The sequence below is a fragment of the Nannospalax galili genome, unplaced genomic scaffold (genome assembly GCF_000622305.1).
Source record: "Nannospalax galili isolate Female #2095 unplaced genomic scaffold, S.galili_v1.0 scaffold34, whole genome shotgun sequence".
Taxonomy (NCBI): Eukaryota; Metazoa; Chordata; class Mammalia; order Rodentia; family Spalacidae; genus Nannospalax; species Nannospalax galili.
In genome coordinates this window covers 2,240,950-2,255,545 of record NW_008338996.1, presented here as the reverse complement: position 1 = coordinate 2,255,545, position 14,596 = coordinate 2,240,950, and the positions used below count along the sequence as shown (strand labels likewise).

Sequence of the window (14,596 nt, the reverse complement as noted above, 5' to 3'; positions counted from 1 at the left end):
TTTTTGGTCTTTTTGAGACAGGATCTCCCTGTAGCCCACCAGCTGGCCTGGAACTCACTATGTAGACCAGGCTGGCCTTGAACTCACAGAGATTCGCCTGAAGCCATGTTCACTTATAGGACTAAAGATTACCCATGGTGGTTTTCATTAAGTAAGCATGAAACAAAGACAAATGCCAAAACCTGCACAAATGTCATCACTTTGAGCTAGACTCAGGGGTCAGCCCTGATGTTCAGCCAAGCAGGAAGGTGCCAGGGAGGGTGCGCATTCTCACATCATACTAAGACCTCCTAATCTCTGCTCCTAACAATGCAACAAGCATAACATTCCTACACTTCATGCTCAACAGTTCTGACTTTAGAAGAACCCTCAAAAGTCTACAGTCTGCAGTGATTTGTGATTTAGCAGAGGCAGGTCTCTGATGCCCAGGCTCCAAGGCCAGTACGCAGCAACCTCACGGGCAGCTCCAATACAGCAATGTGGCTTTGCTATTCTCTGTTTCCACTGCTTGGTGATAACTGTGAAGGCTGAGGAAAAGGGGAGATTATAAACTGAACCTGTAAGGGACATTAGACCAGGGATGTGCTGGGACCTGGCCTTTGTATCTAGCACCTCACAGGATAGTCTGTATTACAGAGAGGAGGTTAAAACTTCAAGAGATGGAGATCCTATCCAAAGTAGAAAGTGAGTAACAGCAGAGTCCCCAACAAAGCCTGGCTGCTTGCCTCATCCCCTGAACACTGCCTCCTGACACATCCCTCCTCTAACTCAAGGTCTCCTGGTCAGGGGCACATGAGCAGAGACAGTTCTGAATGCTCAACAATAGGGCCAATAACACTTATACAGTCAATCCCCTCCATCCACTCCCCAAGTACTACCAAGGTGCTCTTGAAGAAAGAAATGAAGTCAGGGTATCACATGGCACACAGCTTGAGCAAGGCAGTCCCTAGGCAACTCAACACCCAAGTGCTCAGGTTCCGCATCCCCAAGTGTGCCCAGAAAAGGTGAAAGTTAGGGAGTGATCTCAGGATAAAGCTTCAGTGTGGTAACAAGGGAATGGGTACATCAAGCACAGCGACTGCATATGCAAACTTGGAGGGCATATTCAGAAAGACAAAGGAGACACTGAGAAGGAATGGAAACCATCCCAAATTCTCTGTTAATCACTAGTTATTAACAAGAAGTACAAAGATATCACTAAGACCACGTTCCACCAGCACAAAAAACAGCACCACCAGCTAGGGACCAAGTGTTCAAACACGTGAGCCTGAGAGGGGTATTTCACATGCAAAACGTAACCCCAGAGTTCAGCTAAGGGTCACTTTGTTGCTGGTACAGCAGCTTTATCTCCAATGCTAGAACACCCCAAAGTCTGTGGGTAAAGCCACCACACCAACTTCCGGCCTGGCTTCGAAGAATGTGAGGTTGTCTGAGAGCAGGTACCAAGTCTTGCCATGGTAAACAACCTGAACCATTATACAATGAACATTCTGCTATGCTCTCTTCTGCTCCTTAGCAGCTAGGTGACCCTAGGTCAGTCATTTTTAAAAACCTCACCTGTCCCTTGTGTTACTTGAGAATGATAATGAAGCCCCAAGAAAGGGCTGTTGTAAGCCTCATAATAATTTTGATCTAACCCACCCTAACAGTACCTGGTACCCAGGAACTGTTCAATGCACTTGGGATTGAATTCTGACCAAGCTCAAAGCGCATGTATTGGTCACTGTCAGCTTTCTTGTCTCTCCTGGCAGAGCGTGTGGTGTCAGGTCCTTCCTGCTCGCCTGGGCTGTCTTGGTAGGCTGCTCCTGCAGAGGGCTGAGCTGCAGGCATTGGCAAAGAGAAAGAAAAACAAAACCAGAGGCTTGAAACTTAGCCAAGCAACTGAGAAGAACACAAAGATACAACAGGGAAACTAAAAACACTGGGGAGGCAAAATGCAATTTCTAAGATAAAATTAATCTATCGAGCTGCCATAACAGGACATAAAAAGCATAAATATACTACAGCTTGTCTGAAATGGTTTAAGTCCAAGCCTTCAAAAAACTATGAGTGAGAAAACGAACTCTATCAACACAAGCCCACTTTTCCCAAGTGAAGCGATGCCTCGGGGACCTCTGGGCAATGGCTGGAGCAGCATCTGGCTGAGGCACTCTAGGTGTCAGTACGTGTGCAGTGCAGATGACAAGGTCTCCACAGGGCTGAGTCGCCTCTGCCACACTTCCTCTCTGAAGTCACACCCCGAGCAACACTGATTTAATCATCTGTGGCTGCCCTCACTCCAGGGAGCACTCAGAAGGTAGAGGACTTATGTGATCTGTCTGTCTCCTGCTGCCTGTGTCAGGTGGGGACACAGCAACTGAGGGGTGAGAGATCTAGAAGGAAGGAAGAATGGATTAACAGAAAGTGAGGAAGGGAGGGAGGGAAGACAACTTACCCTGAAACCTCAACTGTGGTAAACCCAAGAAGTACAAGGGTAAACTCGGGCTACAGAGCGTCACAAAATCACGAGAGTATCATGTGCTAGGCCTCATGCAATAGGAAAGAACACAGGCTTTGGAATCAGGCAAGCTGGTTCACACGGAACTCTGGCAAAGAGTACCAGTGTGCCTGTGGATAAGTCACTTCCTCTGTGCAACTGCTGCCTGAGCATAAGATGGAGACGATGACTGGAACAGCCTCAGTAGACGGTGGGTTAGATCCAATTAGAGTGTGTACTTCCTATGTATGGTGGGTTTCAACAAATAACAGGTGCTGGTCTTATTAAAACCACAGGAAGCCTAGTGCTCCAATCACCTCTAACGCCTGGCCCACTCTAGAAATCCTCTAATCTAACACAATTTTCCTATCCAGTACTTGAACCTTTCACTGGCAAGCTGCAGAAACAGCCAACCTCACTGAACATTCGTATATAGTCCTTGTTCTAAGGGAACCACGGCTTCCCTGAGGACACTCCTATTCCCTCACCTGTGTCACAGGCCTGGAGGTCTATAAGAGCCTGTGCTCCTGACTGCCATGTCCACACCATTCCACCCCCCCAGAGATTCCAAGTGTGTCACTCCCCCCAGGAGATTCCAAGTGTGTCACTCTGCTGCTGATTATTCTGCGATCATCCTTGCTGGATCACTTGGATCCCTGTACACTCACTGATAATGTGAACCCAGTGGTCCTGCTTCTCCACATCTCTCAACAGTATAATTCCTCATAGGTGTCTATCCAACTGTTTCCAACTTCTCTCCTCCAGGCTCTCTCTCTGGAACCCATGCCAATCAGGCCCCTCTCACAGAAGCACTCTCTCTCTTTCTCTCTCAATAAGGTGTCTCCATAGCCTCAGCTGGCCTGGAACTCACTATGTAAACCAGGCTGGCCTCAATCTCACAGAATCTACTTGTCTCTGCCTCCTGAGTGCTGTGATCACAGGTATGTGCCATTATACCCAGCTAGAAGGCCTCTCTCTTTTTAATATATATATATATATATAAAAGTCTTTTTGAGACAGGGCCTCCCTGTAGCCCTAGATGTCCTGGAACTCACTATGTAGGCCAGGCTGGCCTTGAACTCACAGAGATCTGCCTGCCTCTGCCTCCCGAGTGCTGGGATTAAAGGCGTATACCACCACATCCACCATATATTTATTATTTTTATTTTATGTATATCTGAGTGTATTGCCTGCAGATATGCAAGTGCACCCATGTTATACAATGCCTGCGGAGGTCAGAAGAGGGCATCAGATCACCTGGAGCTGGAGTTACAGATAGTTGTTAGCCACTATGTGGGTGCTGGGAATCGAATCCGGGTCCTCTGCCAGTGCTGTTAACCACTGAGCCATCTCTCCAGCCCCAGAAGCTTCTCCTCTTAAAGGCCTCATTAAGGGAAAGCCTTGATCCTCATCTTACCATTAGATCTGAGCCCACTCTCATTCCTACTCAGCTTCTGAGATGTCAAGATATCACCCTTGGTGTTCCTTCTTAGTCAAACCTCTAACCTCTAGAGCCGCAGAGTCTCATCACTACGGTTCTGAGCTGCAGTTTCAAATACTAATATATGTTGCTATTTTCTGAGTTTCTCTTTCAAGTTTATTCCCCTCTCCTAGGCTCCAAACTCACCTGTCTTGAACTGTCTACCTGAAATGTCCATGAGGGTGCTCAACAGGCAGCTCAACAAGTACAAAACCAGACACCTAGTATCAAAAGCCTGCCTCTCCTGTGGTCTTTCCCATCATGGTACAAGGCAACCACATCACTTCTGAAATACTATGGAATGGTGGAATGGTGTGGTACATTGGAAGGGATGCCTCAAAGCACAAGTTGGCCTACTTTCCTCAAAGAGCCAAACAATACATTCTAAGGCTTTGCAGGCCATAGGGTCTCTACTGTATCTGTTTATCCCCACTTTATAATAAAAAACAGTACAGATGACATACCAATGAATGGAGCAGCCGAGTACCAATAAAACTTATTTACAAAAACTCTGAAGTTCATCAACTCCTGCTTTAAAGTGTAAGTCAGAGCAAACCCTCCAAGTTTCTAATCTTATGAAGACGAAGTCCTAGAATGGTCTATGGGAACCACCTCATCTGCTGCTCCTTAACCTCGTCTTCCACGTGTCTCACTCTGCACATACCAGATGGTTGGCCTCCTTACTATACATCAAAGTTCTCAAGCTGAAAGCAATCCCAGGCCTTGGCCCCTGTTCCTTCTCCCCAGATGAGCGGTGTGCTTACTACCCCAGCTTCCACACAAAGTCCACCTTGTCTCAGAGCTCTCTCTGTCATGCATGAGCATCAGCCATGAGCATCCTGTTCAGTTCTCACTCCCCAGCCCTCACCCTGCACTTTACTTTTCTACTCATCACTTTTCTCAGGTATTATATACACATTTACCAGTTTATTGTCTACACACACACACACACACACACACACATTTACACACATACACACACGTACACACACACACACAGAACATAAGCTGGAAATAGACTTCTTCTGTTTGGGGCCCCTATTCTCCACAGTCCCTAAAACAGAGCTTTGGTACACAGAATTCAGTAAAGGTTCCTACTGTGGAGACTGTCACTGTCATGTGGCTGTCACTGGCTTACAGTCAAAAGAGATCAAAATTAAATGTCAACATGGGCACTTCTGTGGGTTTGTGAACCCTTGGGAAAGGTATTGATGCTGCTTACGTACTGACCTGCAGTGTCTACAAGAGTTCTGAGTACACTTCAGATTCTCAGAGCTGGTAGTCTGCAACTGGAAGCACTACTGTTCTGGACCCAGAGATACCACCTGGGTGCTTCATCCAAGTCTCTGGGTTCTCACTACTTAGGTGTGTTTTAACCCGTGATTCCCAGGACAGGCAAGGATAGCCACGGGTGGAGAGGTAGGTCACTTGCAGAAAACAAAGTCAGCAGCATTTAAGATCAACTCCAAGTTGGCCAAAGAACTCTACAAAATGGACTGTCACCGACATATAACCACCTACTGAGACTTCAAAAGACCCTGGAGGAGCAGGCCCAGAACCCAGATTCAACCCTGGGCACCCACACATAATTCCAAGGAGAGGCAGCAGAGGCCCCCAGACCTGAGAGCACTACAAATCCCATTTATCCAGACTCCAGAATAAAAAGAAACCAAGAGAAGATTCATTTTATGCATTGTACATTGTACTCTTCTACAGTGATTCAGGAGTTTATAGACAATCACACTGCACTTGTGAGCAACGGGAAGGGCATTTTACACAGTTGTGTAGGCCACTTGTCTGGCTTGTGGAGAACACATTTCCTGGTGCTTACCATTTGGCAGAGCAGGGTCAGGAACTGGCATCCCCTTCATCATTGCCTCTGCCGGAATTAACCTGCAGTGAAGTTCTTTGTTGTGTGTTTTAAACTCCTTCAGCTCCCCCTGCAGCTCTAGAATCTGGGCCTGGAGCTGAGCTACCTCCTCCTGGGAGGCAGGAAGATCATATATATTTCCCAATGACTGGGATGTTCTTAGTAGGATCGGCAAATGGAACTTCTTAGCATCCTGGAAATAGACAGGTACAGCAGTGAACAGGACTCAAACGCGCTTCCTTTTGCTTCACAGGCAACATTCTCATGCTACTGAAATGGGTATAAACTGCTCGCCCAGACTTCCGGCTCCTAAAACAGCATCTCTGTTCATCCGCAGAGAAGAGCATGCATCTTTGCATATCCCCCTGACAGTCAAGGGCCCAGCTTCTTGACCCCACTGGCCCTGGCCCAATGTCTCTTTGGACAGTCCAGGAGTTTCATACATGGCCATTCTATCCCCAACACAACCTTCTGGGAGATGTTTTTGGTTTTTTGTTTTAATCTATCTCCTCATTTCCCACCACTACTAATGTAAGTCAACCTGTCTCACACTTAAATGGCTACTGACTGGGTCATAACCCAATATATTTCTCAAGCTCAGAGCTCCCAGCTGGCCTGTCCTAGAAACTTGCATCTGTCAGGGACTTACAGGCACATGGATTCTATCCATCCTGCCACATCCCCACCATCAGGGATACACCGCTTCAGCCATCACACGCTCACCCACCTACTGCACAAGCCAAAAACCTGAGACTCGTTTGACACCTTCTCATTCTCATCATTCACTTCCCTGCTCAGCAGGTTCCAGTGAGTCCAAGTCCTAAGCTGTCTTAATTCTTTGCACCCTCCTCCCCCTTGCTGGCAGCCCCAGAGCAGGCACTACTAGCTGGCACCTAAGCCACAGCAGCAGCCTCTGGGGTGCTGTCAATCAATTTCACTCCCTAATCTACTCTGTGCTGTACCAAAAAGACACTCCAACTACTCCCCTTTGTTTAAAACTACTGTGACTGCTTCCCAGTTCTCAAAGGCCAATGTCCACACTGTAACTACAAAGCGCTGCATGACCCACAGCTGAAGTCACTGCCCCTTCCCACTTTACCCTATTTTCCAGCCATACTGGCCTTCTGTGGGTTCCTCAAAATCCTATGTTCCTTGCAGCTCAGGGCTTTGGCATATGCTTTGTCTAAAACACTCATTCTTGCCCACCTCCACTTCCCTACTAAGTTATTTATCAGGGCAGTTCAAAATGTGCCTTCCTCAAGAGAACCAGCCTTGCTAGCTAAGACCAAGTCAAGGCTCCCTGTTACACACTTACTGTTCTCTGCCACTTTCCCCAGAGAACATTAGCATCATTGTACTGTCTGGGTAAATCCACATTCATTGACTGCATCTGCCTTAAGGCCCAGGGTTTGTGGGCTCTGCAGATCTCTGTCACACTCCATCCATAGCTTCTAGCATAAGAACTGGTATACAGTAGACACTCTAAAGCTATCTGTGGAACGAGTATGTAAATAATAACTTAAGAGGCCAGGTGAGGGTGTCTTTCAAGTGGGGAATTTTTAAACATACTAAAAAAAAAAATGAGAGGGACTGGGATCTAGAATACATAAAGTATTATAACTCAATACTAAAAACCCCAAATGGTCCAATTAAAAGGTGGGGGAAATACCAGGCAGACATTTCCCTGAGGAGGCAGCATATGGCTAATAAGCACATGAAAAGATGCTCAGCATCACTAGTCATCAGGAAAATGATCTGAAACCTCAATAAAACACCATCACTGTATTTCCATTAGGACAGCTGTGGTGAAAAAGACAACAACAAGTGCTGGTGAGGACATGGAGGAACTGGAACCTCATACACCACTGAGAGTAAAACACAGTCTGAAGTTCCTCAAAATGGCTAAACATGGGGTAACCCTAGGACCCATCAACTTGACTCCTGTGTATCTACTCAAGAGAAGGGAAAACAGTGTCCACAAAAACATCTGTACATGAATAGCAACATAATTCCTAGTATTCCAAAGGTGGAAATTGTTCAAATGTGTATCAACTGATGACTGAATAAAGAAAAAGTGGATTAGTCACACCTTAGAATACTATGCAGCAATAAAAATAAAGGAAGCAAGTAGGAATTCATGCTCCAACATGAATCAGTTCTGTAAACATTAAGTGGGAAAGCTAGTCACAAAGTGTGATGTATACGAAACACCCAGGACAGGTAACTCTTGAATAGGAAGGTAGACTGGTGGCTGCTTAGCACTGGGAAGCACAATGGGGAAACTAGTTTCACTGCTAATGAGCACAGGTTTCTTTAGTGGGAGGTGATAGAGATGCCCTACCACTGATTTGCAATGACTATACAACTCCATAACTATACTTAAAAATCACTGAACTGTACAATTAAAATAAACTATAAGATACATGAACCAACTCTCAATAAAGTTGTTACTGAATTTTAAAAATAGCAATAGAAAAGCAATTGCTTGGGATCTAAGGAAGGAGATAGGGAAAGTCTCTTAGAAGGAAAGCTCAGTGAGGGCTTCTTGCCCAGCTAGAAGTTTCTCTCGTGCTCCTCAGATACATTGTCTTCTCATAGCTCATGTAATGATAGAAGGTTTATCACACTTGTTCTCAACAAACCAAGATGTCAGACAGCTAGTCCAATGTCACAAGGCAAGAAGGTTCAAGGGTCAGGGTCAAACAAGCTCTTCAGAATGCAAGGTTCAGTTAGAAAAAGATGCATGCTTTTTGCCCTGGAATTCCAAGGAAGAGGGAAGAGCAGGTCGAGGACAAGGCCAGTCTGAGGGAGGGAGAGGGACCACTTAGAAGGAGGTAGATGCCTCAGCAAAGGGGGCTGGAAAGCAATAGTCATTTGCTTGGTCCTGAGTCTCCATCGGTCTTTATTCTTGGATCCAAATCTGTGTGTCATATGGCAGCAAAGAAGAGATCTGCAAGTGCACAAATGCCAAAGCCAATTTGAAGCTGGAAGATTGCCGTCAGTCAGCCTAACGCGATTCTGAAATAACACCACACAAAACACTGCCTTCTGGACTCCAAGCAGTCTCACCTACCACCGCACTAATGATGGCATACTGGAGCTTCTTACTTGGAAATGGAAGGGGGACAGGAACTCACATGCTCTAAGTTACCACCACATACACAAACTGCCCTAGGCACTTGACAATATTACCTCACTGTGCCTCTATGTAGGCTGGAGGTCTGGGTCACACTGACTCCCTAATTCAAGCCATCAAGAGAGGTCAGAGGGCAGCAAGGTCAAATGCAAACCCAGGTATGTCTGCAAGGTGCATCTCTTGCTTCCGTAACTGCACAACCAGTCTCTGTCTCGAATTTAGGTTACAGTGATATTCTTTTTACAGAACAAAATGGCTTAAGCTACTGTATTACCAATTCTGCTACTACTAAAACCACAAAGGAAATCATTGCTCTCTCTCTTGCCTGTGCAGACACTGACAGCTGCAAGGGATACGGAGGCTCTTCCTAATGTATCTGCCTCTGAAACTAGGCAAACGTCTCTCCTCTGACCACTTCCCAGCTGAGCATTGGGACAACTTTCTAAGCCTTCGGTACCTGTGTTTCTTCTTACGTACAATGAATACAGTACTTACCAACCTCACATATTTGTTGAAAAGATTAAGTAAAATGATACAGAGAACTTAGCACACTCTCTGGTATATATAGCAGATGATAAAAATAAACCAGTAAGCACGGTTTTCCTCCTGAAAACACAGCAAGAAGGATAATTTCAAACTGAAAAAAATTAATATATTTGGAGAAATTAAGCCCATTCAATTATCCAATTTTCCTGAACACAGGCTGACATCTCCTACACAACAGAAAAAAGCAAACAAAAAACAAAGAAAAAAACCTGCCAAGTTTTCCTGATACACGGGTACAAGCTGAAGGAGCTGGGGCAGAGGAGAGTGCCTCTATTCTAACCAAATTGCACAAATTTGCATTTTTGAGTGCCATTAATGTAATGGCAGTATATTTTTTTTTGTTTTGATCTCTACTGATATCTTTAGAAAACCCTTTTCTAGAAATTACAGTTTTGGTGCATAATTTAAAACAATCAAAAGCAATTTTGCTAATGATATATCTAACTCTCTTTGGTATGCACAAAAGCAGTAATTTAGTGGTCAGAAAATAAACTTAATTCTCCATTCTGATGCCACGATGTAGTGTGTGTAGCTGATTTCTCAGCTACAAAACAGCCACCAGAAACAAGAATCCCACAGCCTTCGCTGAAGCTATTAGAATCGTGACCTATTTACTTCTCCACCAGAACATGTCTCTTTGCTACAGAGATTCTCAACCCCAACCCCTTCTCCCAAAGGGCTGTAATATAGTTCCAATCAAGCACCACCAAGAAAGGCTGGTTCTTAATCATCTGGCCTATGTGATTGTTTGCAGAAAAGCTCAGAGAGAGAACCTGGACTGACAGGAAATCAACATGTAGACACTCACTCAGTAAAACCAGACCCCTTTCAGGCCACTGTGACTGAAGAGTAGCCTGACCAGGGGGAGCCAGTATGGTCATACAGCAGACAGAGTGAGTGCCCCAGCCTGTCCCTTAACTAGGCTACCTAGCCATGGCCACTCAGGATCTGGCTTCTAATAGAGATAAAGTCCTCAGAACAATGTGTCTCCCACACAAAGTCCTCATAAATCAGAAGCGAGGCTCTCATTCCTACTCTAAAGTCAGGTTGTTACAATTTCGTTGCAACATGCAAAAGAAAACACTGGTCAGTAGATGAGAACTGTATGAATTTTGGCATAATGGAATCTTATGTAGTCATTATGAGGAAACATGTCCCTGGTTCATACTGTGAAAGAGAATGCTTCAGGAAGATGGACAAACATCCTGTTCGTCCATGTGTGCCTTTCCTAAGGAAAACATGAAAGTGTCCTGGTAAATGAGATAGGGCTGGGGTCAGAGTAAAAAGTAGGAGAACAGGAAGAGTAGGGGAGAGAGGGGGAGGGGCTGCCAGGTACAGCCAGGTACACCTCAGGAAGAGGGAGCACCAGACTTTCTCTTCACAGAAGTAGAGTATGTTGGGGGGCTAGAGAGATGGCTCAGCAGTTAAGAGCACTGGCTATTCTTGCAGAAGACCTGGGTTCAAAACCCAGTATCCACATGGCCACCAACAACCATCCATAACTCCAGTTCCAGGATCCAACGCCCTCTTCATTGCACTTACATACATGCAGGCATTATATTCAGACACATAAAATAAAAATAATAAATATTAGAAAGAAAGAAAGAAAGAAAGAAAGAAAGAAAGAAAGAAAGAAAGAAAGAGCTTCTAGTTGCACTGCATGACACGGGTACACTTACACACATGCAGGCATAACATTCATACACATAAAATAAAAATAAATAAAAAAATTTTTTGTTTGCATCTCTCAACTCTCATCAGTGAAGCTCCCTCATGTAACACAGGGCCATGAACACAAAAGGACACAAATGGCCAAAGCATAGAGAATAAGAGTCTGCAGACTGTGGGTTCTTGGACAGGACTCCTATATTAAACTTCACCTACCCAAGGTTCAGGGAGCACTTCAGAAGAGGCGGCAGAAAGACTGAAAGAAGTCAGGGGAGGAGATGCACGACCATACGGAAATAGACTTTTACAAGCACCTGGGATCTTACTCATAGGAACCTACAGCAATGCACAAGACCCATGCAAACTCAAGCAGACAAAAACCCATAGAAGTGTGGAAATGTGCAGCAGGCCCCAATCTTAGCTGAAGAACTATTGACAGCTGATTACTGCTAGATGAGGAAGAGCTGATCTTCTTAAAGGAAGTGACTTTAGATAGGCTGACTAGTCCCCACTGGATAAACTTGCACTGAGGGACGTCTGGGAACACTAACTTGACTCAGTAGGCCTTTACACAAAAGACAGAATGTATGAATTACAGTGGGGGGGCTATGGGAGGGGGCCAATGGGAAAGAGTGTATAAAGATAATATATTCTGTATGAAATACATAAAAATTCAATAAAAGATACACAAAACTTTGTTTGTATAAATATATAACTCCATATAGAAAACCTTACCTTGTTGATGGCACTGTTGACTGAGAGGAAACTGGCCTGCAGCCCTGACATGTGACACAAGTCCTCCGGCTTCTCTTCCCAAGACTCTCTCTTCCCTTCAGATCTGAATCCTTGGGGGTCATCTTCTGTGGTGACGGTCTGCACTGAGGCATTCTTCAGCTCCACCTGGGTATCACCACCTGACTTTGTCATCCAGGTCCCCCAAGTTGACTTGAGTTCATCATGTGACTTGGAGAATGAGTCGGCTGGGAAGGAATGGCCAAGTTCGCCTCTCAGCTGAACTGCCACCTGCTTAAGGATCTTCTCGGCTTCACTATTGAGGTGATCTCCAGCAAGCCCCTGCTCTGCCAAGTGGATTCGATCCAAAAGGAGCTCACCTAGTGCTTGTAGAAGGTCTGGTCTGATTCTCCAAAGAAGAAAGTGGGAAGATCAGCCTCCTGTTGCAGCCTTATCTCCCAGAGCTTCCCAACTTTCCCCACAGTCCTGCCCTGATGCTGTCTGAACTACACATAGTGAGTCCCTGAATATGCCAGGAATCATGACAAACATTTGACCTGATGTAACTGCACAATACCCAAACAAGGCAGGTACTACCATGACTATTTCATGGATAATGTGATGTAGGTACACAGCTAGTAAGTGTACCACCTGGATATGGGAATGTGGGCTGGCATAGGAAGCAGCAAAGGGGATCATAAAATACCAGTGGCAATTATAGGGCACCCCTACTCCATAACCCTGGCCCCTTTCCTACATACAGGGAGCAAGCGTAGCTTTGGATGAATTGTGCCAACCTAGCTGGTCCATGGGTGACCTGATCCATCTCACTAACAAGTGCTCAATAAACAGATATTAATGAAAGGATGCTTCCTTCATTAACAGGCATGCATATATAGTGTACTGACTTTGAAGGCAAATATGAAAAGCTTCAGGGGCTGAGGGTGCTGCTCAGAAGAATGTTTGCTTAACATGTGCAAAGCCTTCAGTTTGCTCCCCAAGACCACAAGTAAAATAAATGAATGAATAAATAATAAAATAAAATAAAATAAAATAAAATAAAATAAAATAAAATAAAATGGCTTCAAACTGTGATTCTCTGACAAGAAGGAAAATCACCTTCCACAAGCCAGCTATGAGAATTAAAGAGGCAGCACCTGGGTGACAGATGTCTTGCTATCCCTTGCCACATGCCCTTGGCCCGCCTCTGATAGTAGCTGCAGCTGTGGACAGCTCCTGTAAATGGAGTGAGTCCCACCTCAGGCACCCTCTGCTTCTCAGTTGCCTTGGGGCTCTTTCCAAGGCTGAGCCAGCCAGTAAGACAGGGTGAACAGTGGGACAGACGAGAGCTCTAGAAAACCCTCAGTCAGTGGGGTAGGGACTGTGGGATGAATGTCCCTACCTCCATTCTTGAGAGGGACAACACAAGCACAAGTTATGCTGACCCTCAGAGAAAGCCTGTCTGCCAAGACCACGAATCCCATCTTCACTGGCTTGGTTTCCTGCTACCTGGTGCCACATTCCAAATATCACACATACATAAGTTTGTGTCTCGGGCTGTTTTTCAGGGACTCCAAATAAAACCAACATGTAAATCACCTGGGATGGTGCTAGTGTAGCACACCTTGGAAGATTCTTTTGTGTGCTGGGCACTGTAGAGGGCACCAGTAAAGGCTTAACCTGGTGTTAGAAGAGGGTATGTACACAAATCACTAACCCACAAGGTAAAAAGGGAAACACAGGCAATGTGGAAGTGTGGGACATCTGCAGAGTAACTATTCCAGAGTCCAGACTGAGGGTGCAGCGAGAAAGACAGAAAAAGATCCCCAAAGTCAAGGGCGGGGCTAAGCAAGGGAGGGGATGAAACAGTACTATCGTGGACGCTGAGGTGGACAGTCATGCCAGTGTGGAGAAGGAGAGCTGGGAAGCAGCAGTGGAGACAGAAGAGCCTCACATGCCATGCCATCCTGACACAGGCCTGAGCTGCAGTAGCCTGCCCCGACGCGGGCTTCAGAAAGGAGACAAGATGCCATGTAGGCTTCCTGTCAAGATGGTGGTGTAAGCACCCTCAGGAGCTCCTGACAGAAACAACAGCAAAAGAATATTTCAGGGGCTGGAGAGATGGCTCAGCAGTTAAGAACACTGATTGTTCTTGCAGAAGACCTGGGTTCGAATCCTAGCACCCACATGGCAGCTAACAACTGTCTGTAACTCCAGTCCCAGGGGATCCAACAGCCTCTTCTGACCTCCACGGGCATTGCACAACACGGGTGCACTTACCTACATGCAGGCAGTACATGCATACACATACAATAAAAATAATAAAATTAAAAAAAAAAGACTCTTTCAAGGTGGACCAGAAGGCTCAAAACCAAAGGTATCCACGGACGAGAAACAGAGGGCTGAAGACAGCCACAAACTCACCCTCAGGGTGGAAGAGGAACAGACAGATGTTATATCTCCAAAGGGCCAAGCTGGGGCACCTTCAAGACTCCCATCCAGGGCAGGTAGGATAGCTCAGCAGGCAAAGTACTTGCCACCACACCTGCCTACCTGCGTTTGATCCCTAGGATCAACATGGTGGAAGGAGAGAACTGATACCAACTCCCTTAAGTTCATGCTACATGCATGAACACACACAGTAAAGAAATAATTTAAATAAACAAAATGTAAATTTAAATAAATAAA

The 14,596-nt window shown here is 45.5% G+C and overlaps 1 protein-coding gene across 7 annotated transcripts in view; it reads right to left on the bottom strand.

The window, feature by feature from the left end:
• Cdk5rap2 (CDK5 regulatory subunit associated protein 2) overlaps positions 1-14,596 on the bottom strand; it is a 209,865-nt gene that overhangs the window by 46,470 nt on the left and 148,799 nt on the right. For 4 of the 7 annotated variants that reach the window (XM_029563710.1, XM_008833471.3, XM_029563712.1 and 1 more), the window contains 3 exons: positions 11,912-12,317; positions 5,788-6,019; positions 1,653-1,820 (listed from right to left, as the gene is read on the bottom strand). In XM_029563710.1, coding sequence (XP_029419570.1) covers positions 1,653-1,820; positions 5,788-6,019; positions 11,912-12,317 — 806 coding nt within the window. The remainder of the gene's footprint in view (positions 1-1,652; positions 1,821-5,787; positions 6,020-11,911; positions 12,318-14,596) is intronic. The other 3 variants (XM_029563711.1, XM_008833472.3, XM_029563713.1) reach the window with 2 other exon arrangements.